Raw genomic sequence first — 24,129 nt, forward strand, 5'->3', positions numbered from 1 at the left:
CACTGATAACTCTTACAATTTTTATGATATTCCAGTCTAATGTGCAAAACTTTTTTATGGGGTTCAGAATGTTCACGTCAAATTCTATTGTAATGTCATAAAATACTTTCAGAAGCTTTTCTCACTCAGTCACTTTTCACACTGTTTAACCATTTCTTGCCTGAATATGCCTTCACCTTTAGATGCGTGAGTTCTAAATATTTCCGACGCTTCCAACAGAGTGAGTTATTTTTCCAAAACGGAAGCTAGCTAGCTTTAGTTAGCTTCCGTTACCTAGTAACCTAGCATAATACTAGTACCAATGCTACTACCTGCTAGTGTGACTTGTTAGCATCCTAATTGTACACTTTGAAGCCATACTACATAGCGTTTGTCATATAGTTTTTGTTTATCGGAAAAGTCGGTTGGAATGTTCAGAATCACACATGTGCGACGGTACTCTGTGGGGCCCGCTTTCGAACGATCACATATGTGCAATGCTACTCCTTAACGGGTTAATTTGATATTAATATACCTAAACTGCTATACCATATTGAAGAAAATAAGTAAAGCTTTTATGGAAGCAAATCAGTGACATGTTTTGAATTTTAAAAGGCATTGAATACTTAATATTGAAATTTAAACCACCAAATTCACATATGAATTTATTCCAATGTAAAGAAAAATCTGATACAAAAATTCAAGGCTCCGAAATTCAGGTTGCTCAAATATGAATTGTAAAAAAAAAATGGATTTAGAAATTTAGGCATTTCACACATTTTCTTCAGGAAATGTACCTTTTCTAGTTTTCAACTGTTATTTTCAGCTTACATGGACGCTGACACAAGCTAAGTAGGTATAAACAAAGAAGGTGCAATGATATGTTGATGTTCTCAATTTAGTTAATAGCAACAACATAGCAGTTAATCGATTATAACCTAATATCAGACAATGAAGTGTCCCCAAACCTAGATGAAGCCTAGCCTATCATCTACGATAGCCCTGTGAGAACATGTCAATGCATTTACAGGTGTGAGGTGGGCACAGACAACTGGGTGCAGTGTAATGACTCCCCCATCAAGATCTGCAAATACCCAGTACCAGGCCTATTTGAGGGTCACTCCTACTACTTCCGGGTCCGAGCGGTCAACTCCCATGGCATCAGCAAAGCCTCGCGCATGTCTCAGCCCATCGCTGCTCTTGACCCCACTGAGTTTGAACACCTCCTTGGTAATGTCATTACAAGTTTAAACAACACATACACATGACCTTACGAAATCACACATGTATACAAACACACACAACTCATTTATTGTGCTGGTCAGTACATAATTGGTTTTGATCTTTTAAATGAATATTACATTGATAATATTTTCATTAAATTCACTATGTGCTTTTGTTTTTGACAGCTAAGAAATTGGGTGGCAAGTTGGACGTGGTGTCCTACCATGATGACCTTGCAGGTGTTAAATGACTGGCTGCTCTTTGGTGTTGCACAGATGAATGTGGATCCTAGAACCTCTGAGAGAAAAACTAACACTTCTCTCAAAAAACTGTCCTTAAAGGGACAATTCATCCAAATATCTAAAATACATAGTATTGGTGGAGCAATTTAATTCATATTTAACTGTAAGGGATCGTAGCTTTTGTGTGTACTGCAGGGCCTAACGATTTTCACAGCCATCTGTGAGGTTATAACACAACACAGCAACAGACTATGTGCACAAACAGTGTGTGTGTACATGGTGTGTGTATGCCTTCTATAGATATGGACCCCTGTCTCTGCCATTCCAGTGAATTCAAGGGGCTAAATGTTTGTATGAAATTATAGGTCACATTGTGTGTGTGCATGTGTCTGTGTTTGTAGCTGAAGGTGCTGTTCCTGAGGTTCCTTCTGGTGTTCGTGCCTCTGAGATTGACAGAACCTATGTGGTCCTGTGTTGGAAGCCTGTGGCCTATCATGGCAAGGCTCCTATGTGGTACTACATAGAAAAGGTACTAGCATTGTAATATGTCTTTGTGTGTGACTGTGAGTTAAAAAAATATTATGTGTGTGAACCTTTGAGTGCATGTGAGTAACAGCATGATCATTCCCCCAGAGCCTGTCTCAGAGCGGAGTGTGGCAAAGAGTGAACACCCAGGTGCCTGTGAGGTCTCCTCGCTATGCTGTGTTTGACCTGACGGAGGGCAAACAGTACCAGTTCCGTGTTTTAGCAGCTAACATGTATGGATCCAGTGAGGCCTCAGAACCCACCAAACCCATCCACACTCTAGAACTAAAGGGTAAGGGCATTCCTTCCATCTTTCTCTGCTCTCCTCTCTATTTTTCTCTCATCCACTGTCTTTGACTTCCCTACCTACCTACCTACTAGGGATGCAACAATACAGTCAGCCTACGGTTCAATACAAACCTCAGTTTTTTAACCACGGTTTTTGGTTTGGATCTGACTGTTTTCTGTCATTCTATGCTTTGGTGACATATAGACAATAATTGTCTTTATTTTAAATCTAGTGCATAGTAATTGGATATTTATTCGCGGGGAGGCGTTTCTCTATCTCAGTGGGCAGACTCTGTGACTCTCTGCGACTTTGTCAAGGTAATTCCGTTGCCACAAAATATCTATTTGAGCAAAGAGCGACAAATCTGGCAACTTTCTGCCAAAAATAATTGGGGGTTAATTACTTTTATTTAGAAATGCCAAGCTCATTACAAACAATGACAATAACAGTGTTTCCCATATCTTGATTAATTTGTTGCGTTTTTTTTTTTGACTGTTTAACATGGCAAAATAAATTGTAGAGCTGTGTTCAGTGCATTGATTCGCTCAGCCCCTTCTTGCCCCGCTCGCATTCTCTCTCTCACTACAACGGACCCATCTGTGAATAACCCCCTCTTTTTGTGCATTCTCTGAATTAATTGAGAAGCCCCTCATTGCCATGTGCAATTTGGTGCAATGCCTCAATGTGGGCGAGGCTCAACGTTTTGATTGACCATAGACACTTGACGCGGAAGTAACATTCTCAAACGAGACCGTGCACTCATTTCCATCTACCATTAATGCAAAAGAAGAAGACATTCCCTACCAACCAAACAAACAAACGCATCAAAAAATGCATAAAAACCAGCCAATTTTGCTTTGGCTCAGTTATGGAATACTGAACTATATACAATGAGATTTTAAGTGTAGGCTAATGGTGGGTGTGTGGATAATGAATTTTAGGAAAGAATAAAAAGTATTGTGTTGCGTAATTCATGACAATGACACACAGTCTTTTGGCAGAACTTGTCTTGCAGACTATTTTAACATCCTTTCTGAGTCTTTTCTTTCTGGACATATAAGTTTTCCTAACCACACAGTAACTTATTCATAGGCTAGTTATTGGTTTATTGATTACTGCATTCTAAATTACTATAACATGAGGCAACTTGTCACCTATAAGCAACAAAACCCAGAATTAGCTAAAAGCTAATTATAGCTAACTGTGGTTCCTTAAAACAAACGAAAACCGAAGAACCGTAAAACCATGATCGTAAAACTAAGTCATGAAACAACAAAGTTTCTGAGATGGAGACAAGTAGTACCTTTAAAGTCATGCAGTATTTACGTTTGAGATGGAGACAGGTTGGGCCGTTTCAAGTCATGCAGTATTGACATTTGAGAATGTTACTTCCACCTCAAGTCAAGTGTCATTGGTCAATCAAACGTTGAGCCTCGCCCACGTTGAGCCTGTCATTGGTCAATCAACGTTGAGCATCGCCCACATTGAGCCTCGCCCCAAATTGCGGAGGACGAAGAGCTTTTTCCCTCAGAGAAGACGGCCGGAGAATCAATCCGGTGTGTACGAACGGTTAGGCCCAATCCCAATGTCCACCATCACAGACTAACGGACTTTGAGGCGTGTTCTCGCTAACAGTGCATGTCCACTGCAGCAACGCGAATCGCTTAACATCGCTTCCTTCCCACAATTCACCACGCTCGGGGGCGTATCAGACAGATTAATGTAGAATTGTAGTTCTCTAAAGTCACTGTTGTAGTTGTCATGGCAAAGTGTGCAGACTTGGGGTTACGTACTCGCAACATCGATCAAAGTACAACTTGTATACAAAATACGAAACTGTTTACTCGACATACACGTTGACATGTGTAAAAACATTTTATTATATTACTCGAAGTTCTGCTAATCTGTCGATACGACTACTGTAGGGAGTTCCAGCCAGGTTAGCTAGCTACCATAGAACAAAGTTACGTAGCTAATGTGACGAGACTGAATTTGAAAGTACAAAAAACTGTAACACTTATAATGGTCCGTTGTTAACAAGTAGCTATGCAGGAAGTAATAGGTAGTTCTACATTAACACTGAATTTAATACTATTAACTAATATGGAACCAAGATGAACTAAGCAGTAAGTAATAGCAAATTTAGTACAAAGGTAGTTCCTTGGTAGGTATTTGATTATTACTAAATAAATATATCCTCATTGAGAACTACTTGTGAACTATGACCAATTAAGAAAGAATAACCAATTAATTACTAATCACAAAAGTAATGTCTAAAAAGTGAACAATTGTTTTTTTTTACTCTTAACATGGTCATAACATTTCAAAAGCTTTTGCCTGAAATGAGTTATTTGTGGAAACCAGTTTATGAATATTAACGTTATAACACGCCCCTGTATGATTATGGGACACGTCCCCTCCCAATATTTGATCATACTGTATGATTATGCGGGCAATTTCGATGTGTCTGCTATTAGGTCTTTCTGCAGCTCAGAAAATATCAAATCACGGCCGGTCCATTTTCCAAATTCAGTCGACTTGGCTTACCAAAACCTATTTGTCCTGAATCCATGTCATGTTTTCCCTAAACCTATACTGGTGCAATGTCAATGAGTGAGTTAGGAGCGCGAAATCATTTGGCAGTGGCACATTTTTATGGATGGTAAATACCCAGTATTTGGCTAACATACGACAACAAAGACTAGGTGAATTTCACTAGAATTTTGAATTGTAAAATGAATGCAAATTTCGAATTGTAGAATTAGTGCGAATTTCGATTGCAATACTATACAGTTTGTATGAGGGACTTTTTACAAGCTAGCCGACAGCTATAGCCTGGCTTTACAGCTAGCAACAACTGTAGCTGCGTTTTGGGCCATGTTCCTGTTCTCTGAATTGGGCTATCTAGCAAGTTATTTTACAGTCCTGCCATTTGTTCTTTCTTTCTTAATAATTTTTGTTCCTTTGGAATTCCTTTGGAATGGCCAATGCTAGACTCCTGAGTAGTGAATAGGCCTATACGTTGATTTGGGTTAGGGTTAGCCATGTACTTATTACTTATTTAGCCATTATGTTTGACTCAGTTTATCATCACATTTTGTTGAGTGTGTTGAATGTTTCATTCCAAAATACAGGATTTTTGTTTAAATGCTAGGTATCATCATTGTGCAAAACAAAGAATGTTTAATTTAGACATATTTTACAAAATGCTTTATTCTTGCATGCCTATGTGCATTATGTAGGATTTTCTATTACGATTTCATGGACATTTTCCAGTGCATATCATTAAAAAAAATATATATCCAATCACTGCAGTTGTTTTATGTTGTAGATCTTGTGAGGTGACATGTTAGTGAGGTGTTAACATGTTTTTCACTTTGAAATAATGGTCCAGATTACAGTTACTGCGGGATGACAAGGTAACTCTTGAGTAATTAGTGAAGAGTTAACATGTTTGTCACTTTAAAATAATGGTCCACATCGCAAGTAGTTACTGCAAGATTACAAGGTAACGCTTGAGTAATTAGTGAGGCGGTAACATGTTTGTCACTTTAAAATAATGGTCCACATCACAAGTAGTTCCTGCAGGATGACAAGGTAATCTTTGAGTAATTAGTGAGGAGTTATACTGGTTTTCACAAGTAATATGCCTATAATAAGTCTAATTTTATATTTGACACATACGGTACAGGCATACATTTCTGTAAGGCACTAGTGATATTCTACCAAACATTGTAATCTGGAAGATGTGGTTTTGCACTTATCGCAACATAAATGCAGGATGCAAATTGTTTTTGAAAAGAGAACATCAATGTTTATATTCATATCCTAAAGAGAAGTCCTCCTCAGGCGGCTACTGTAACATAAAGGTAGGTCTTTGGAGTCTGAGACATTGAACTGACACTCAAGAGCTCATAATAGTAAACTAATCCAAACATGAGTGTCAGCATCACTTCTTAATTATTAAAAATGTTGAACAAATTATCATTATTTGTATTATACCATGTTTAAGTTTGAAATAAACAGAGAACATTTGTCCATCCTTTGGTAAGAGTAGGCAAAATCTCAACCTGTAGTTAACTTATTTGGGGGGATATAATATTCATAAACTGGTTTCCACAAAGAACCCATTTGAGGCACAAGCTTCTGAAACGTTATGACCATGTTATGAGTAAAACAACCAAATTGTTCACTTTTTAGACATGTTACTTTTGTGATTAGTAATTAATTGGTTATTCTTTCTTAATTGGTCATAGTTCACAAGTAGTTCTCAAGAGGATACATTTATTTAGTAATAACCAAATACCTACCAAGGAACTACCTTTGTTGTAAATTAGCTATTACTTACTGCTTAGTTAATCTTAGTACCATATTAGTTAATAGTATTAAATTCGGTGTTAATGTAGAACTAACTATTACTTCCTGCATAGCTACTTGTTAACAACAGACCATTATTCTAAAGTGTTACCCAAAAAACCCACCAGGTGCACCAACAACTTTGGCAAAGTTGCGCCATGCATCAGTTTTTTTATTAACATCTCTGTACGAATACAGAGATGTGTCGTACAGCACTGGGTAAGCAGCCACGCAAACTATTAGTTTCTCCTCCATCTTGAAACCTAGAGACCTAGAAATGTTCAACATGGTTGCTACATTACGAGAAACAAGAAAACACTCTAATTGGCCCTCGCTATCGAAAATCGCTCCTCATTTGCATAAAGTTGAGAAAATCTCAACTCGATTGCGTCGCTACCCACAATGCACCACGCAAGCAATTTGCCTGGGTCCATAGAAAATGAATGGAAAACACGTTGTCGCTCGCATCGCGTCTGAAGTAAACATAGTTAGAAATATAGCTGCAAGCGGGTGATGCGGGTTCCTCCGCAAAATGGCAAAAATATTATAAAAATGTACATTGTAGAAGGTCAAGCGTTGGACAACAAGAGAGCAAAACTACTTCATGTTGGGCCAACTACAATAGGCTGAATGGGGATTTGAACTCATGAGCATAAGGTTACAAGGCAGCCTCTTTATCCTCTCCAGTGTTTCCCACACATAGACTAATTTGTGGCGGTGCGCCACAGAATCAACACCGGCCGCCACATATTGCGTTTCGTAAAACTTTTTTTATCGCTATTTAGGTTAAAACACTCAGCGTATTTGTTCAGCTGCATTTCTTTTCCCCTGCTCTCCCTCCGTCTCTCTGTCACTCATGCGTCTTTCTCACATATGCACACAGTCACAACGTCAGCACACGTTAACAACAATGCATACATACGCCGTTCTAGTAAGACCGACAGCTACATCAGCGAGCCTTCAGCATTAGTGCCGTAGCTAAAAGTCGAGGAAAGTTTAGGCTACTTTTCTGTAGGTACCTTACTCGAAGGTTCCCCTTCGTTCTTTTGGTGAGAAGTCTCAGGAGCTAGCTACTTACCCGGCGTCATGGAGCCGACCAGTTAAATAGTTGTTTAGCACTAGCGTTGCTACATGCATAATGCAGAAATGATATGTTAGTTGTTGTTAATTTTGTGAAGGTTTGAATCATTTTGGATTAATATTTAATGTAACAAATTATTAACAAATTAACTGTGTAACGAATTGTTAACGAAGGAATTATTACGCCCCCCCCCGGATAATTCCTTTGTTAATAATTCTGACAATTCTGACCCCGGTCTGACAACCCCAACCCCCTCCCCGCCACAACTAGATTTCTAATCTGTGAGAAACACTGCTCTCTGCTACACACCAACTGTTGAGAATGTAAGAGTACAAAGGACAAAGTATTAGCTTTGGTCAGCTTTGGGACTAAGGTTAAGAAGCGGTTGACATTTCAAAGTTTAATTGCGTGAAATTGGCATGGTATTTCATAATGATGTCATCCTGTTTAACTAAACAGATATTCAAATTTAAGACAGGCTAAAAGACTGTGGCTGGATTCAAACCTACAATCTTATACTTTGCAGGTCACTGTCCCTGCCTATTGAGTTATTCTCAGTATTGAATATTGTCATGTTCAGTTACTGCATAAAAAAGTTAACTGTTTCTGTGGTAAGAGTTGTTAGATTCAGCCAAAGTTCAAACTACTCAAATTCAATCATATTTTGACATACCAAGGTGAAATTATTGATGGTACTTCAGAGTGATGTCATCTTGAACCCAATAAGGTTTAAAAAACCATCAGTAAAAACGATATTTGATTTATTGACACAAAGATATTGAGGCAATGTGTACATTTACATAAATACACCCCTTTCAGACATTTTGTATTACATTTCTCATTCCATTTCACCCTATATAAAAACACACCTGCCCGCACACTATCCCAATCCATGCCGTTTTACTCCCTCCCAGCGCAAGTCACGCCAAAGTAGAAATGCTGCAGTGGACGAATGAGGTTTAGATGTTGACCAAAATTTGCCTCCCACAATCAAAACACATTGATCGCAACACTGTTTCGAGAATTTCTCAAAGATGGCTTGAATACCGCAATCCAGAACCACAGTGAAATTACAATCAAGAATAACCTCATAAGCAATAATTCTATGACACAACCCATGATCATCTCTTTGCAAGTATTACCTTACTACGGCCAACTCTCACTTCCGATTAAACCACACAACATGCACTCTCAGGGTGACCAACAAGATTATTTTAACTAACAAACAATATTACAAACATCTAACTGAACGAACGCAACAACTGAAATGCCTCTCATTGCTGTTGTAACCAAACTATTTCCACAAGTCTTGGCATTTTTTTACATGCCGCAATGCATGCTGGGTACCCAAGATCGCTGACGCTGATGATCTAGCTGTGCTCCGACTGCGTGATATGACGAGATGCTAGTGACGCGCTAAGGTCTCGGAGTCTCCTGAAATGGAACGCGTCTTTCTGCTTTAAAGCTGCGTGCGCATCATCATCAAGGCCCCATGTAAATGTCAAGTTAACATCCAAGCTAACAATTTCGCCAAATCTGACTGCAGCTTTGTACACCATATGTACTGTGTTATGGTTATGGTACTTTGACTTTCATCAAAGTAAAAAATACTGGTTTGTCCTTTTTCATCAATGTCTTCAAAAAAGCAGTCTGCAGAGCTACTGTGTCTGTGGGGTGACTGTCTGTCTCTGGAGGGCTGGCAGGCAGGGGCAAGCAGGGCCTGCATGCAGGCAGTCAGGGCAGGCCAGCTGGATGAAGCTGTCCTGGGGTCAGGGCTGAAGAGAAGTTGTCCAGCTGGAAGGGGGTAGTCCAGCAAGTTCAGGTAGTTCAGCATCCTCTGTTGAACTCTGTTGAGCAGGCCTCTGCATGACCCTCCAGACCTGTAAAGTGAAGAAAGGATCCATGTCAGTTGTGAAAAATGAAGCTTTTTACATCTACACTTGACATAAACTACAGTTTTGACTGTGAAATGCAGTGGCATTACTTGAACTTGAATCCAAATTTGGTGACCTGAAGGAGACCCGGCCATGCAGTCACTCAAAACATTTGGTTCGATTCCAGGCTCTTGCAGGAGTATTTAGCTCTAAACTGGTCAATATATACAAATCTGACAAAAGACCAGCTCGACCTTTGCCTGTAAACAGTGATTCTGACTGTCAGAGACCTTTAAATAGGCTGACCGAGTGAAACTAGCCTGGCTAACGTAGGTCGCTTTCTCAGGCAAATGACGAATGAAATAGGCTTGTTTTGAATGATCCTATATACTGGCTATCTTCAGCAGGCTCCTGTCTACAAAAAGCAGCCCTCCCTGACGTTTTAGGAGTAAAATTGAGTGAAAGACAATATTGTTTACACACTGCCAGTGAGCGAGCCGAGTCTGTCTCTGTCTGAGGCCAAGTCAAAACAATGTACCCCCGGGACGCAGTCTCACTTTCTCATGGCTCTCAAGTTTTGAAGACAGGCAAGAGTGACATTCCCCCCCCCCCCCCCGACAGGGGGTCAAAATTAATTTATGAATTGCTTTTTACCTGACATCTTTGAAAGGCAGCGATGATTAATGCATCCATGGCCAGGATATAATAATAAAATATGACCATTTTAAAAGTCAAATGAATCGTGCCTATTTACAACACGCACTGGGTTCGATCCTGCCACCTCTAACATCAGAAGCGCCGCCATTACCAACTACGCCAACGAAAAGCTAGATAGTCGTTGATGCGGGTGGGTTTTACTTACCTGACGAGTGATTTTCACCAATACACACCGGCTACATCTCATCTGTGAACTACTTGTTCTGAGCAGGTGTTGTCAGTGAACAGGCTGTAAAACTGTTGGCTAAGAGACTCGTGAAAAACAGATGCTAATTATCATTTTTTTTTTTTTTACAGCAGTCAAGTTGTCATTGTTTGTGTCAACAAGTTGTGAATTTGTTGTAACATTAGAACAGGAGATCGTGACTGTGCTCAGTGATGCTCGAGCTCCTGAGGTTTGCTTTGTAGGTGAACAAAACTTTTGGAAGACGTAGCAGAATCCCGAAAAATTACAGGATATGCTTTTTTTCCATTGGTTGTTGCATTACATCTTACCCAGATACAATGGTGCTATTTTCCGATTGGCTATTGTATAGACCCTTTCTTTTTTTTGATTGGCTGATAAGTGGCAGGCTCGACTAAGAACTAAAGGGGAGATGCCCTTGACTGCCGGTTCCATAGTGAGAGTGGGGCGGCCAGAGGAATTTTGGTTGGGTGCTGCGGCATATTCAATATATTATAAATATTTTTTTTCGGCGTGAGAAATACAATGTGTGGCGGGAGGGCGTGACCAAAGACCGATATGAGTGACTGTCACTCTCAATGCGTGACACTTGAGCCCTGCTTTCCACAAATCACAAAAATAATCGGAGCATCTGGCTAAAAGCACAATTCCCACATCTCCTAAAGGCTGCCCTCCTCGACATTTTTGGTGTCGACGGAACTGTAAAATGGTGAACTTATGGACATGACGCGACCAAAACATGGCTGCCGCCTAAGTCTATGCGGTCTCCCTGGCGCATAGGCTTATTACAAAGACTCTCACGAGCTAAATCAAAATTCTGAGCCGACAGATCTGTGGGGAATCGCTTGTTCTCCTAAAAGCTGCCCTTCTCTACCTTTTTGATGAATTCGCCGAGATGCTAGCTACATGATTCACTAATTACACAGAGGGAAAAGCTAGCTACATTTCGAGTTTGGTTTTCCGTCACTTCAAACTCACGATCTAAAGGTCTCAAAGTGCTCAAACCTTCACTATAATCCAAGAGTAGTGTACTTTCACAAACCCAATCATTGACTTTAATTGATTGTGTAAAAATAGGACTTACCGAACGTGGCTGCCTCCAACACGGCTACCAGGCGATTTGAGTTGAAAACAACAATGACCGCCGAAAAATGATTTATAGCCGTAACGGCGAGTTGCGATTGGAAGCTGTGGACATGTGACAAATAAAATACTTGAAACTAAATGAAACAGGAGCTAAAGACCAAGGGTGGGGGCTTGGTCAGCACACCATTTCCAAAAAGGATGTGTGTCCGTCTCGCCAAGCTCGCGCATGTGTCACGTAGGTTGACCACCTGTCCCTCTTTGCGCTGTATCGTATCGCACTGCATTTTCAATATGCGACGTGCGGGACAAGGGGTGCAAATGATGTGCGACACAACGCAAAGCGGGACAGGTGGTTGCCCTAGTGTCAAGGGGCAGGATGAGTCTGTGAGAATTTGGAGCGCACGCTGTGGAGCAATTCACTTGAATTCAATCGTATATTGACATACCAAGGTGAAATTGTTTATGGTACTTCAGACGGATGTCGTCTTGAACCATATTGGGTTTGAAAAACAATCAGTCAAAATTATATTTGATTTATTAACACAAAGATATTGAGGCAATGTGGACATTCACATAAATACACTTCTTTCAGCCATTTTGTATTGCATTTCTTATTCCATGTCACCCTATGTAAAGGCATGTATTATACACATCTGGAACACATTTCAAGTTGATTGGGCCTATGGTTTATGTGTAGAAGGGTTTTGATGGTTGTACCAAATTTGGACAGTACAGCAAAATCTATCATGGCGGACCTTATGGGTTCTTGAGGCTTTTTTGTTCCCTATGAAAAATAAGGCATGTATACCAATTTTCAGGCATTTTGGAGTGACGGGGTGCTGGGGAAATCACGTAGACTTTGGGCGTGTTTTATAGCGCCACCTATCTCGGCTGGTTGATTTCAGTACGTATATATTTACATTTATTTATTTAGCAGACGCTTTTATCCAAAGCGACTTCCAAGAGAGAGCTTTACAAAGAGCATAGGTCACTGATAATAACAACAAGATAGCCCCAAAAACATTGCGAGTAGCCAAAACATGAAGCACATATTGTGAACAACCAAAATAAGTGCCAAAGGGAAGAGGGGAAGAGGTATAGCTGAAAGGTTGTTCGCTACAATTACTTTGCAGTGCTGGTTACGAAGGTTTAGCCTGGTTCTGCCCTTCTACTACTTCCGCTCAGTTTGCATTTTGCTAAATGTAGCGAGAGCCTGTTTAAGGAGAGCCTGGCCACTCCCTATTAAGCCCCATTGTACCGAATTTTGTTGGAGTTCCACCAGAGTTCCACTGGGAGTGATTGCGGTCGAGTGCAAAATAAATGGGAGTCTATGGAGCTAAACGGTTAAATCTGTGTCTTTTGCCTGATTGTCGTAGAGAAATCTCAGTTTGATTCTAGTTGTTGTATGTCCAACATGGATTATAGGTTGAAAGCTGAATGAACGAGTACTTATCTCCTTTCGATTTCTATATCAATATTTTAAGTGGATGGTTGATTTCAGTACGTATATATTTACATTTATTCATTTAGCAGACGCTTTTATCCAAAGCGACTTCCAAGAGAGAGCTTTACAAAGAGCATAGGTCACTGATAATAACAACAAGATAGCCCCAAAAACATTGCGAGTACAGTGTTTCCCACAGATTAGATATCTAGTTGTGGCGGGGAGGGGGGTTGTCAGACCGGGGGGGGGGGGGGGGTCGTAATAATTCCTTCGTTAATAATTTGTTACACAGTTAATTTGTTAATAATTTGTTACATTAAATATTAATCCAAAATGATTCACACCTTCATAAAATTAACAACAACTAACATATCATTTCTGCATTATGCATATAGCAACGCTAGTGCTAAACAACTATTTAACTGGTTGGCTCCATGATGCCGGGTAAGTAGCTAGCTCCTGAGACTTCTCACCAAAAGAACGAAGGGGAAGCTTTGAGTAAGGTACCTAGTGAAAAGTAGCCTCCACTTTCCTCGACTTTTAGCTACGGCACTAATGCTGAAGGCTCACTGATATAGCTGTCGATCTTACTAGAACGGCGTATGTATGCATTGTTGCTAACGTGTGCTGACGTTGTGACTGTGTGCATATGTGAGAAAGACGCATGAGTGACAGAGAGACGAAGGGTGAGCAGGGGAAAGGAAATGCAGCTGAACGAATACGCTGCGTGTTTTAACCTAAATAGCGATAAAAAAATATATTACAAAACGCAATATGTGGCGGCCGGTGTTGATTCTGTGGCGCACCGCCACTAATTAGTCTGTGTGGGAAACACTGGAGTAGCCAAAACATGAAGCACATATTGTGAACAACCAAAATAAGTGCCAAAGGGAAGAGGGGAAGAGAGGAAGAGGTATAGCTGAAAGGTTGTTCGCTACAATTACTTTGCAGTACTGGTTACGAAGGTTTAGCCTGGTTCTGCCCTTCTACTACTTCCGCTCAATTTGTATTTTGCTAAATGTAGCGAGAGCCTGTTTAAGGAGAGCCTGCCCACTCCCTATTACAGTAAGCCCCGTTGTACCGAATTTTGTTGCAGTTCCACCACTCGGAGTTCCACTGGGAGTGATTGCGGTCGAGTGCAAAATAAATGGGAGTCTATGGAGCTAAACGGCTAAATTTGTCTCTTTCACCTGATTGTCATTGAGAAATCTCAGATTTGATTGTAGTTTTTGCATGTTCAAAATGGATTTGAAAGTTGAATGAACGACTACTTATGTCCTTTCGATTTCTTACAGGGTAAGTCGTTATTGCCCATAACACGCTAGCGTTCCGCTCATGAATGCTGATTGGTTAGTGAAGGACTGACTACGACCAGAGATCCCGCTTGATGGCATCCGAAGCTGAATCAGAATGTCAGAGCATTAGCAACATTAGCAACAACATCAGCAAGCCAAAACTCTTTCTAGCATGTGTATTGACAGCGAGAGCCTAACCTGTCAGCTGTGTTGTCGCTGCCTCGAGAGAAAAAAGAGACCAGAGCTTGCCGTAAAGCAGTATCTCTGGTTGTACAATGTGTATGACGTCATTGATATTTTAAAAGGCTGTGGCTGAGACTGCCAGAGTGGCAGTCTCAGCCACAGCCTTTTAAATGGCAGAGTGCCATATTAGACATTCTCTGGCCTGTCTACCGAGAGCCTGTCGACTCCCTATTAAGCCCCATTGTACCGAATTTGGTTGCAGTTCCACCAGAGTTCCACTGGGGTTGATCGCGAGCGGGTGCAAAATTAATGGGAGTCTATGGAGTAGAGTAAAGCAGTATCTCTGGTCGTACGATGTGTATGACGTAATTGACATTTTAAAAGGCTTTTTAAGACAAAAAAGCGATACATATTTTCTCGCATATGTAACTAGCGTGGAACTGCAACCAGTTCAGAACCCGGAAGTTTCCCGAGAGTCGCAGTTCTCCTCTACTAGACATTCTCTGCAAACAGCAAGCGAAGCACGGACAAATTAAAGCTCCGATAAAAGTTTAAGGTTGTTATAGCGGATGTTTGCGATCCAAAGAAACCTCTATTCCCTTGTGTACAGCATGCAGCCAATGAGGTATGTTGTTTTGTGTCTGTATTTTACTTTGGTGAACGTTATTTACATGCTGCGCATGTCATTGTATGTTCATATTATGCTAATGTGGTCTTTATTTTCTTGTTATACTGTGGGTTTAGTTTTCACGGTGGATTTGGAGAAGAAGCTTCAAATAAACCTGTAGCAAGAAAGCCACTTGTGTCTGCCAGTGCTTTGAGGGAATTATAGTACACTTGTGATTTGCTTGTGTAAAACTTAACCAATTAAATAATTGTTTTCAAAAAAATTTGGTGCGGCGTTAAATCGAGGGCGGCGTTTATGAATTACACAATGTTCATTTTTGGTGCAGCGTTTATTTGAGGGCGGCATTTATTTGAGGGCGGCATTTAATCGAAGAAATACAGTATTAATAATTAAGGCCACATTTGCTGGTAATCTTTGTCTATTAAAATTGTCAAATACATTATTATGAGAAAAAAAATAATCATGCCATAGCATTTACAAATGAAGCTTTCCAAATCTATCAAAAACATTTAACTATAAATGCATTTGAAAATATAAGTGGACAACATTTTCTTTCTCAGTCCCACAGAAATCACATTTAATATCACATCAATACAAACCCCCCTCCCAATTGTATTTATAGCGTACACCAGATCAAGTATTTTGAAATTTACTCTCTCACTTTATATGTTATGCAATGTTTTATGCAGCAACCATGTATATTTCCAGTCAAGCACACAACTTTTGAGGGCTGTGTACTGTTAGTAACTCCCTAATAAAGTAATTATTCCATCTTTGATCAGTAATAGCAACTCCTTTAATTAACAGGTCTAAGATTCCTTGTGGTCCTCCAGCAGTATGCAAAGGTCCTAGACACACTTGGCTGTTTCTGGTAGAGGAGCAGTGTAGTCGCTGAGCATATCCATGTAGTCAGCCAAGTACTCTATAGCTTGTACCCAGGAACCCCACCTGGATACCATATGGACAGCATAAACAGGCATTACAGAATAATTTCCCTTCACTAGCATGAATGCTCTAAGCTGCTGATGACGCTGAGGTGCCTGACATAACACATTCTTTACCAAAGCACAGAGCCTGTTTACCTCACCAAACAAATCAGGGGAAATCTCAAGCACCAGGGGCCGGTTGGACAAAGCACCTTAAGTTAAGATTTTCCTTAAGGTCAGAGTTAAGGTTTCCTTCAAATATAATCGGTTGCTCAAAGCACCCTTAAGTATTTTCCTTAAGGTTTCCTTAAATGTTCCCTTAAGTATTTAAGGTTTTCTCCTTTTCTTGGTATACTTAAGGATTCCCTTAAAGTTCGTTAAGCATTGCACGAAAGACCTTAGCAAACAAAGTAAGAAAGAAAACTTAAGGTACCTCTGACTTATTCTTTACCGCAATATGGCTGCGTTTATGGAGATAAATTAACCCATCCCACACCTATGGCACTCTGTAAAGCTACTGTGCTGCAGTCTAAACATGAATACTATTTATGTGTCGGCTACTGCTGTAAATAAAGTAGCTATAATATAAATATAATATAGCCTAGACTCATGCCGGTAAATGCAGTGTAGAGTAACTGTTGATCTCATTTTGATTAGTTACCTTAGAAGTAGGCTAGCGCTCACTTTTTAAAAACGTTACTGAGTAGCAACAAGACCTATGACTAAAGTTGATACCACCAGTTTTATTGGACTCCCTCCTGAAATTGGTTATCTCTTATTTGGACATAACAGTCAAGTCATAGCTAGCTCTAGCATATATTTTTTATTTCTTGAATTGACCGCTCCTCCAAACTTCTTGAGGTTTATTTTTGATGCAATTTCGTCCTACATTTGTTGTTTTTTGTTTGCAGTTATTTGTGGATCAAATTTACATTTTAGTATGTGCTTTCTTTTTTGTATTCCTGTAGAAGCACAATATTTTCCTCCTCTGACCAATTGGGTTTTCTTGCTTTCTTTTCGTAGGTCTATAAGCTAGCTACTAGCTAGCTCTAGCTACGAAGGTGATGCACTAGTGATACAACTAAACAACAGCGGTCTCCGTGGAAACGGTCTAATTTTACTGCTGTGAAATCACGTTCAATGTAGTAAATCCCTTAACGTTTCACCTTAGCTAAGGAAACCATTTAAGGGATTCTGTGCAACCCCCTTAAGTAAATCCCTTAGCTAAGGAGAAATTTACCCTGAAGTGTCATACTTAATGAAAAAACTTAAGGTGTTTTGTGCAACCGGCCCCAGGCTAATGAGGTGGGCAAAGCAGGTTAAATGCCTGGAGTTTGGAAAGAGACCTTCTAGAATGCAGGTGAAGGCCTTATTGATGTAGCTAGCTGAGTCACTCACAAAAGCCCAAACTCTGTTCAAATAACAATATGGGATACAGTAGTAAAATGTACTTTTTCTAAAAAAAGCCAGGTCTGATACAACAGCTTGTTCACCCATTGGTTGGAGCAAGATGGCAAGTGGACATCTACTACAATATGTGGTCTCATCAAAGAAAATGTAGATGTCCTTTCTCTCTACAGGATCTTTGATGTCCTGCTCGTATTGCGGATAAAGTTTTGGCAGGTACTCTGTACGCAGGTGGGATGGTGCTGGAATTGACCCACCCTGCTTGCAGTGTTTTTGCAGAACATTGACAATTTGGGGGCCTTTTCAAGTGGAATATCTGCCTCAATTAAAGCTGGGTTAGGCAAGTTTTGACGTCATCTTTCATTGCCCAAGTACAGTTCCAATCCAAAGAACACAAGTCACCACGGCTGTTTATCAATCCGAAAAATGCTAAAAACGTACTTGATTTCTTTTGAAGAACGTTCTCAAAAGCATCCTTGCGAGAACGGTCTTGCAAGACCCCAAGGACGGAGAAGGGTTACGATTTGAGATGCGTGTTCTTGCAATGACTTCTGGGAAATAAGATGCATTCTCGCTGACCAAGTCACCATTGCATTCAGATGCATCCTCGATAAAAGGGGCAGATCAAGAACACTTCCAGGAATTTTTGCGTTCTTGATGACTTGTGTTTTTGGATTGGAACCGCATTTAGGCAATGAAAGATGACGTTGAACGAGTTTGCAAGAACACAAAAACTGAGAAAAACGTGGAATGATAAACCTATGAACGCCCAAAGTACCCAGAAGTGTTCTTGATCTTGCTTTGCGGCTCTAATTATTTTACTGTATGTTGTAAACTGTACAGGTGTGCCCTCCGCTCCAGGCCAGGTGATCGCCACCAGAGAAACAAACACCTCCGTTCTTATTCAATGGGCTCCACCAAAGGAACCCAACAACCTGATTGGCTACTACATTGACACCTGTGTGAAAGGCTCCAAGGATTGGCGGTCGGCCAATCACAAACCTCACAAAAGCACCAAGTATGTACAAGACTCAGACGTCTGAATAACCCTTTGTGCTGCTCAATAGCACATGGAATTGTTCTGAATAATAGTTTGTTTTATGTGTGTGAAGGTTTGTGGTACAGGGTCTGACTACAGGGGAGACCTATGTGTTTCGTGTCCAGGCCATCAATGAGCTAGGTTTGAGTGATGAGTCACAAGAGTCCTCTCCTCTGTCTGTTAAAGCTGCCCTCAGTGAGTACACAAACACACACTCTGCCTCTCTCTCACTCTCTCTTATTTTCTCACCCTCACTCTCCGCTCAACAGAATGGATATGCATGTCGTTAGTTATGTAGCAAATCAAGTGCACCATTGATTTGCCAGCAGATTCAGAAACAGCAGAAACAGAATGTGACCAGTCTACTGTGTGGCATGATCTCTAAAGCATCTGTCTGTTTTCTGTCATGCAGTTTGGGGATTTTAGATAATCAATGAGGAAAACTGGTGTTTTTCCTCATTTTACAAGTATGACACGATTCTGTAATTGTAACCTAAATACAATTCATGTTAAATACAATGTATTTAGTAAAAAAACAATTACCACTTTGGAGAGTTATTGATTCTTAGAGTAATAGACTTAAATTATGTGCTGGATTTGGCCTGGCAGTACAACAACACTTTGATACAATTCATTACCAGTACTCTGCAATGCTCCTGTCCCTTATTCCTGTGCCAGTCCTAGCAAGATAAGTGTGTAAACCAGTGTAATGCCTGCTGGAGCACCTCAGAGAAAGTCAGCATGACATGATCTAATCTTAGGCACAGCATACACCATTATATAATCTTAAACCCTACAAATGTAAAATGTTTAAATGTAGTGAGTAACTACATAGAGGAAACAACAATCATGTATTATAAATGCTATGAAATCACAAAATTCAAAGGTAACAAAACAATGTATAACATGCCTTAAGACTGCTCCCCTTACTGTTACAGCAACTCCATCTGCTCCCTATGACATTGCTTTGCTAAACTGTGATGGCCAGTCCATGGTGCTGAACTGGAAGCGGCCCTCCCACTCAGGCGGAGCCAAGGTAGCAGAGTATTACATTGACAAACGCAAGATTGGCACAAGTGTGTGGAAGGAGGTCAACATTCCTCCAATTAAACAGAGACTCCATAAGGTACATCCCCATCCTAGTACTACCATAACATATTCCTGACATTATCCTTACAGACCCTAGGTCTCTATTGGGGACCAGTCATTTGTATCAGTGTTTTGTGGTTCTAAGTCTGGGTCTGGCTGGTGTTCCTTTTTGAGTGCAGGTGGAGAACCTGTCAGCTGGCAGTAAGTACCAGTTCCAGATTTACGGAGCAAGTCTGGCTGGTCTGGGAGCTTCCTCCGCCACAAGCATGGTCTTCAGCTGTGAGGCTTGGACCATTGCCGAGCCAGGTATGACCCACACCTTACACCTGATAAGGACATGCATGTCAAGGCAAAGAAGATGTTATGATACACAGCATGTGTGTCTCAGGCCCTGCCTACGACCTGACCTTCTGTGAGATACGTGATGATTCACTGGTGGTGGAGTGGAAGACCCCTGTTTATACTGGGGCTGGAGAGATCACAGGTTACTTAATTGATTACGCCATCAAGGGTTCTGATTCATGGACAACCGCTAACGAAACAGCTGTCAATCATCGCTTCCTGAAGGTAAGACTGATACACTATTACACACAAAATAAGATTTAAAAAGTAGTTTTTGCAACATAGCCCTCTCTCAAATCAATATTGTAACACCATGTGACTGCTTCTCTCTTTGCTAGGTGGTGGGCATGGAGGTGGGAGATACCTACGTGTTCCGTGTGCGTGCTGCTAACAGTGATGGTGTTGGGGTGGCGTCTCTGGCTTCTGACCCAGTGACTGCCAAGGCACTGCCAGGTATCACAATACGGGGATTGGCTATCTGCACTTAGCTCAAACCTTCCATTGGTTATCTGCCCTTGACGAAGCACAGTAGACGTTGAGTCTTGAATTCAGAGCAGCATTGTGCTGGGAATCTGGGTCAGGGTTGTGGTTTTCCCATTTTGATAATAAGCGTGAAGAGAAGGTTGAAGGAGATTGTGGAAGGAAGGAATCTGATGAGTAATTGATGACCTGCTGGATTTAGAGTGGTGGAGTGCAGGGCAGTAGACCACCTTTTGGGGGCATTGTGGAACTCTCTTAAAATAAGGCTCACAAATTGGGAAGAAGAGTGGAGTTGAGGAAAGTTATCCTGTACAGGCATATGAACAATTTACTAAAGACACACAATTCATGATTACTCCATTTTCCCTACAGGTGTTAAGGAGGTGTCCTGCTCTGTGGACTCTGATTCGGGTGACATAGTACTGTCATTTGAGAGCTGTCAGATGTCAGAGGGCTCCACCTTTGTCTGGAAGAAATCCTACAAGGAAATCACTGACTTCTCCAAAGGCATCATGGTCAAGACAGTGGGCAGCATGTAAGCCTAGCACAGACCTGAGGACAGCACACAAAACAACACTTGACTCAAGTACAAAAGCACTCTTTTAGAAATGTGACTTTTGCTTGCCATTATCTCTACAGCTCAGTTGTATTTTTCTGTGTTTTACAGCTCAAAGTTGATCTTCAAAAACCCAGATAAGGAGGATGTGGGAACCTTTTCCGTGTCAGTGACCAACACAGACGGTGTTTCTGGCAGCTACAGCATCTCAGCTGAAGGTAGCATTAGGCAATGATCCTTTCCTGTCAATGCCATATGTCTACTATAATGATAGATCATTAGAAAAATCTTTCTTATAACGTTCTTTGCAAGCCACAAATAAGCCAGACACTTTTACTTCAAGTTTTCGGGGCATAAATACACTCTGACCCCCTCGCTATCTGAATTGTAAGGTCCTACTAGTGCTATCTTCCTCATTGAAGCAATCAGGCATATTTCTCTTCTGGGAGATCTTTTTTTTGTTGCCACAATTAACCGGACAAAAAGGCGTCAACATTTGATTGACAATTCCCTGGTCTGAATATGTCCACTATTGCAAACATTTATCATTTTATGAAGGAAGAAAGCTTAATGCATCTAAAGACATTTATTGTATTAAATACAGTAAGCTACATCAAGACAGTTTGTATGATTTGAAATGGTCATTCAATACAACACTAGCATTTAATTATCACGGCAAAAAATTACATTGCACTGAACTGTAACTAGAGTGAAATAACAAAACCTGTAATTATCACCTGTGAAGAAATCATTCACGTCTTCTATGCTAAACCAAACAGTCAAGTAAATATTTAACGAAAGCCCAAAGACACAGTCGACTTGAGATGTAAACAAATTCTTTCTGTTTCCTCTACTGAGCCTAAGCAACTGTCACATGAAAAAGGAACCAAAGAGTCGTACCCGAAGATACAGTCGAGAGGTGAACAAATCTTTTACCTGAAGACACAGTGGAGAGGGGAACAAATCCTTTACCCAAAGACACAGTTGAAAAGTGAACAAATTATTTCTCAGGCATCAATCAGTCCCGATGCGCGGTCACAAGAAAATGAACAAATCACTCTCTGAGACTACTCGTTACTCCCGATTCATAAAAAAAAGAAATAATCATTCACCAACGACACCACTACAATACAGCTGCCTTGCAGCGCTCCTTTTCTTAAAGTCTGTGGAGGACAGAACAAAACCTAATTGGAACCCACGTCACAGATGGCTGAGGCCTGTTCCATAAAGGCCGCTCAAAAAAGCTTGACTTAAAGTCCCAAACCTGACTTGAATTAGCTTAACAAGTCAACCAGAGCTAAAGCGGTTCCATAAAGGCCAATTTCAGCTCACGCAATCCTACTAATTCAAGTCAGATTTAAGTAGTCAAGCTAATTGCGCGTGCACCCTATTCTTAAGCAGCCCGACAGGTGGAACATGGATTATATCGATCCACCATGGCAAAAAGCAATGCACACGGCCACGTGACTTCTTCCAGAAAAAGAACGTTCCTTTTAAGCAGTTCCCTCATCCACCACTTCATCAAAATAAAATGACACGCAATGATTGACATGAACGACGTAGGTCGAGGTCTGTTTTTATAGATCTTTACTTCATTGATTAAAAAAACAGACACCCTCTAAACACATTTAATTAAATTGACTTTTGTGACGTTGTTTTATGAAAAGCCTACTATTAATTAATACATTATCCAGTAGCAAAACTTTTTAACATGGTTTTTGAGTCGGGAAAATTAAGGATAGATGTATGGATTTAGGTTTGTTTTGCAATTGGCTACTGTTAACAATTATGTAGCTATGATAATTATACTGGGATAATTTAGATTGAGATAACGTTGGCTATGAAGGTTTGTATCATTCTGAAATCATTGTTCATCATTGTTTAAATGTTGTAGCCTATGTATTTAAGTTGATTTTCTATAAATGTAGCCTACATATTGAACTGAGGGAGATTGAGAAAATGTCCGTGGTAAATCATCGTTTCCCCATTGGGTCAGTGTTACAGGAACGTCTGGTTAAGCAACAACAAGCCGGACCACGCTAGTTTCGAAGCATAAGTTGCCATAGTAACTGAGTTCGAACCATGTTGAGCTGGCTTTATGGACCCGAATGAACTAGAAATTAGTCCGACTAACTTATGTCAGGTGCTGGCTTATTTGGCAAACTCGCTTCATGGAACAGGCCTCTGGTGTAAATTGACGCCGCGTGGAGGACGAAAGATAAACTTGTTGGAGCACCTCAGATGCACCTGGTGTAAGTAAGGGGTTAGGAAATCGTTCATCTGTTGATTTGATGATCATGTAACAGCACAGACTCGACAAGAAGGCTGTCATGCCCTGATAATGCATGATTTAATTATCATTATTTTACGATGGCTTTGGATAACAGCCCGTAAAACTAAGATAAATCGTACGATGGATTCTATATATATATATATTCTGAGATTGAAGATGTACATTTGCAAGAAAAAAAGTCGGAGATTCGCATAGTTTATAAAGTCACAAATTTGGCAAAAAAATTACAGAATTATACTTTTTAATAGGATTCAGCAATAAGGAAATACTCTGATTTTAGCCCAGAATCACCACATTGTAATAAGCATTCTGACTTTGAAAAGACATTGCCGTGATTTGGGACTATTCAGAAGGAAACATCATGCTTATTTGGATGAGATGATAGCTTTTGTGCATCAGGAACTTTATGGAAGGATATCGCTGGTTACATCTACAGGCAATTCAAATGGGATTCGTGGTTCAACAGGACACAATACAACAGATCCTCAAATTAGTCAATGATCAAGGTGTGGGTCAGCTTAGAAGAGCTCAGCAGTTTTTTTCTCGCAAAATTACTAGCTTTTTTCTCACAAATGTAAGACTTTAATCTCGGAAAGTTACCCCCCCTCCTCCGGTTCCGTTTTTTTTTTTACCTACCTGGCCCTAATACGCAATCGTACCTGAGCAATCATAGATCGCTAAGTGCATCTTAAGCAAAGACTCGGTGAAGACACCAACAGGCCAACCCTAAAAACAAGTAAATAAGAATATTTGTTTACAGTGATTAATCAATTATTTTGGTAAAAGTTTATTTAAGGGTCTGCAATAACACGTTTTGACCAGTGCGGGACTGTAGCGCTAGACTGTAACAATACCCTTCCATATGCAATCCAATAGAAGAAAAAATAACA

The 24,129-nt window shown here is 40.4% G+C and overlaps 1 protein-coding gene across 2 annotated transcripts in view; it reads left to right on the plus strand.

The window, feature by feature from the left end:
• Nucleotides 1-24,129, plus strand: part of myom2b (myomesin 2b) — a 63,830-nt gene that overhangs the window by 8,472 nt on the left and 31,229 nt on the right. For both annotated transcript variants that reach the window (XM_047029934.1, XM_047029933.1), the window contains exons 11-22: nt 1,010-1,209; nt 1,389-1,442; nt 1,847-1,974; nt 2,079-2,262; nt 18,284-18,458; nt 18,553-18,674; nt 19,418-19,605; nt 19,748-19,874; nt 19,957-20,135; nt 20,249-20,363; nt 20,763-20,925; nt 21,058-21,164. In XM_047029934.1, coding sequence (XP_046885890.1) covers nt 1,010-1,209; nt 1,389-1,442; nt 1,847-1,974; nt 2,079-2,262; nt 18,284-18,458; nt 18,553-18,674; nt 19,418-19,605; nt 19,748-19,874; nt 19,957-20,135; nt 20,249-20,363; nt 20,763-20,925; nt 21,058-21,164 — 1,742 coding nt within the window. The remainder of the gene's footprint in view (nt 1-1,009; nt 1,210-1,388; nt 1,443-1,846; nt 1,975-2,078; nt 2,263-18,283; nt 18,459-18,552; nt 18,675-19,417; nt 19,606-19,747; nt 19,875-19,956; nt 20,136-20,248; nt 20,364-20,762; nt 20,926-21,057; nt 21,165-24,129) is intronic.

This window comes from Hypomesus transpacificus, chromosome 11, assembly GCF_021917145.1.
Source record: "Hypomesus transpacificus isolate Combined female chromosome 11, fHypTra1, whole genome shotgun sequence".
Taxonomy (NCBI): Eukaryota; Metazoa; Chordata; class Actinopteri; order Osmeriformes; family Osmeridae; genus Hypomesus; species Hypomesus transpacificus.